The sequence below is a fragment of the Salpingoeca rosetta genome, assembly GCF_000188695.1.
Source record: "Salpingoeca rosetta unplaced genomic scaffold supercont1.11, whole genome shotgun sequence".
NCBI lineage: Eukaryota > Choanoflagellata > Craspedida > Salpingoecidae > Salpingoeca > Salpingoeca rosetta.
The window spans coordinates 964,329-967,319 of record NW_004754923.1 but is presented as its reverse complement, the minus strand read 5'-3'; the positions used below and the strand labels follow the sequence as shown (position 1 = coordinate 967,319).

At 55.3% G+C, this 2,991-nt stretch overlaps 2 protein-coding genes across 2 annotated transcripts; one reads left to right on the top strand and one right to left on the bottom strand.

Annotated features, from left to right (window-relative positions):
- Positions 1–119: 119 nt before the first annotated feature.
- On the bottom strand, positions 120–1,592 carry PTSG_04917 (uroporphyrinogen-III C-methyltransferase; the record flags this gene model as incomplete). Its single annotated transcript, XM_004994177.1, has 3 exons — positions 1,571–1,592; positions 822–1,329; positions 120–522 (listed from the first exon to the last, which is right to left on the bottom strand). Exons 1-3 carry the CDS (start codon positions 1,575–1,577, stop codon positions 120–122), a joined length of 918 nt encoding a protein of 305 aa, XP_004994234.1. The 5' UTR covers positions 1,578–1,592.
- Positions 1,593–1,618: 26 nt separating this feature from the next.
- PTSG_04916 (uncharacterized protein) lies at positions 1,619–2,974 on the top strand. Its single transcript, XM_004994176.1, has 4 exons — positions 1,619–1,848; positions 2,073–2,193; positions 2,462–2,558; positions 2,755–2,974. Exons 1-4 carry the CDS (start codon positions 1,693–1,695, stop codon positions 2,831–2,833), a joined length of 453 nt encoding a protein of 150 aa, XP_004994233.1. The 5' UTR covers positions 1,619–1,692; the 3' UTR covers positions 2,834–2,974.
- The last annotated feature ends 17 nt before the right edge of the window (positions 2,975–2,991 follow it).

The window sequence follows — 2,991 nt, the reverse complement described above, 5'->3', positions numbered from 1 at the left end:
ACACACACACACACACACACACACACACACACACACACACACACACACACACACACACACACACACACACACACACACACACACACACACACACACACACACACACACACAACATCCACCTACAACAGGTTGAGCCCGTGGTTCGCGGCAAACTGGGCAACGTCCCCAATGACGACGACAGACGGAGACAGGCGCTCCCCGGCAACGGCATCCACAATTGTGTCCAGCGTGCCTGTCCAGATGCGTTGGTTCGGCAGTGTCGCGTGCTTGATGACTGCCACGGGTGTGGCGCCTGTGCGGCCGCAAGCCTGCAGCTTCTCCACAATGACCGGCAGCGTTGCGCCCGCCATGATGAACACAACCGTATCCATGCGCGCCAACGCCCCCATATCGAGGCTGTCGGGGTCGTGGCCCGTTGCAATGGCAACGGCGCTGCTCCACCGCTTGTGTGTCAGCAGCACGTGGGCGGCCGCCGGCCCAGCAAACACGCTCGACACGCCAGGCACCAGCTCCCACGCGCACCTATGTAACACATCAGCATGAACGCGCAGACGACGAGTTAAGGGAGGAGGAAGAGGAGGAAGAGGAAGTGCGATATCAGCCATTCCCGCCCCCTGGAAGGTGACGCACACGGGATAATCGGCTTGTACACAAGCACATCAATGCAAGACACACACACACACACACACAAACATGCGCACGCATGCGTGTGTCAACACTCACATGTACACATGCGCATGCGCACACAAGTACGCACACCACACACACACACTCACTCACCACACTACATGCACACGCATGCACTTGCGAGGGTCACGTACCCTGCTTTGTGAAGAGCCCGCATTTCGTCGGCTGCGCGACCGAAGATGAGAGGGTCGCCCCCTTTGACGCGCGCGACTGTCAAGCCCGCTTGACACTTGGCCACAAGAAGCTCGTTGATTTCCTCCTGTGTAGCAGACTTTGGATCCTGGCCTCGCTTCCCCTTCCGAATCACCTCCGCATCTGCTCGGCAGTGCTTCAGGATGTCGTCGCCAATCAGGGCATCATGCACCACCACGTCCGCCCGTGCAATCACGTCTCGTCCCCGCAGCGTGAGCAGGTCCGCTGCCCCCGGCCCAGCACCTACCAGATACACTTTCCCAGCCGCTGCTGTCGTTGGTCTTGTCTGTGCGTCTGTTGTTCTTGTTGCGGTTGTTGTTGCTGTTCTTGTTGCTATGGTTGTTGCTGCGGTTGTGCCCTCGCGTGGCTGGGCATTCGCCATGTGCTGTTGGGCCATTGCCGCTGCAACAGCGGCTGTGCCGGCAACAGCAGCTCCAAGCAGTCGCCTCCCTGATCAAGAGCAGCAAAACACACAAAACAGGTGCGTGTGTGCAACAGTTTGTGAGAAGGGGGAGGGGAGAATTTTAGGAAGCGCATCAACAACGTAGCATGCAACACGCGCATGTAGGATGCAGCAGACAGCAGACCACACAAGCAGGATCAAGAAGCTAGAACTCAAGAAGGCAAGAAGCTGGAAGGGATCAAGCGAGGCAGGACCATCTCCCATCCATCATCATCATCATCCACTGACCAAACATTGTTGCAGATTATTGAGTGAAGTTATTCATTAATCCTCCACAATCCACACAACCAAAACAAAACGCCGCCACCCACTACTTGCTTTTGCTTCTCGCCTCGTCAAACCTGTCTGCCATGTCTGCCACAAGCACGCCGCCCAAGTTTGATCTGCGCACGCTGCTGGAGCAGCACTGCGCGCTGGCGTGCAACCCTTCCAGCTTGCAGCAGCGCCTTGTCATTGGCGGCCGCAACACCCCCAAGTATGAGGCAAAAATGCTTCGCCACAAGCAGGTACAGCGATCGCACAACACTGCGACTGGCTGTGATTTATGGTGACTTGTTGATCGCCACTCATGTTCTGTGGTTTGCATGCGGAGGTGTGATGCCTGATGGCACGGATCTGCGAGCGTGGTGGCCGATATCGCTTGTATAGATGTAGCGTGTCCTCTTTCATGACGCCATTCTCACCATTGTTGTGTGCGTACGTGCATGCGTGCGTGTGTGTGTCGACGAAGGATTGCATGATGGGCTGCGCCTTTGCAGCGCAGTCGGACGTTATGACGCGCGTTGAGGACCAGACGCGCGTTGCACAGCTTGTTAAGGACCTCAACAAGGAATCCAACACAATCCTTGACTGTGCGTGAGGATGGTTGTATTGTTTGTATTGTTCGTATTGTTTGTTTGTTGGTTGGTTGGTTTTATGTATGTGTTGGTTTGTATTGTGTGTTTGTGTGTGTGTGTGTTGTTTTTTTTTTTTGGTTGGTACGTGTGTGAAAACAAGCGCCTGCTTGCCGTGCGACTTCACGGTGGCTCGCTTCAGGCCAGGGCCCCTTGTTGCTCGTCTTTCCTCGACCCTCGCCGTGACAATATTCCCTTGCTGCGTCGTGTGTGCCCTTGAACTCAGCCTCACAGATGCGCGAGAAGCGCAACAAGATCCAGGACTGGTTCATCATGATGCGTCTCCAGTGCTCCCAGAAATGCGACAAGGCCTGTGAGGCAAGGTAAGCCATCGCGTCTCTTTGGCGAGCAAGGGGAGTCGCGTTCTTGTCACGTTCTTGTTTGTCGCGAACACATGTTTGTGCATGTGTGTGTGCGAGGGTGCATGCATGACTGTGGACTGTGCGTTGATTGATGCTCATGCAGCGGACCCATCGTCCACAATCGCTTGCGTGCGCGTGTGTGCGTGTTCGTGTTCAGGGGAGACACGGATTACAAGTGTGCGCGAAGCTGTGCGGTCGGCTGTGACAAGTTCTTTGACAAGGTCTTTGCGGATTAAAACCTGCACCTGCGCACCTTTCCTCGCAAGATGAGAGACATGCTTGCTTGTTGCACGCTTTGTTGATATTAAAGACAGCCCTTCCTTGTGCTCGTGTGTGTGTGTGTGTGTGTGTGTGTGTGTGTGTGTGTGTGTGTGTGTGTGTGTGTGTGTGTGTG

What these genes read in the sequence shown, in the direction of transcription:
- PTSG_04916 (XM_004994176.1), top strand. Translation starts at nt 1,693, where the DNA reads ATGTCTGCCACAAGCACGCCGCCCAAGTTTGATCTGCGCACGCTGCTG. An exon ending in AAATGCTTCGCCACAAGCAG is followed by an intron (nt 1,849 to 2,072) that starts GTACAGCGATCG and finishes GTGTCGACGAAG; the next exon opens with GATTGCATGATGGGCTGCGC. An exon ending in GACAAGGCCTGTGAGGCAAG is followed by an intron (nt 2,559 to 2,754) that starts GTAAGCCATCGC and finishes GTTCGTGTTCAG; the next exon opens with GGGAGACACGGATTACAAGT.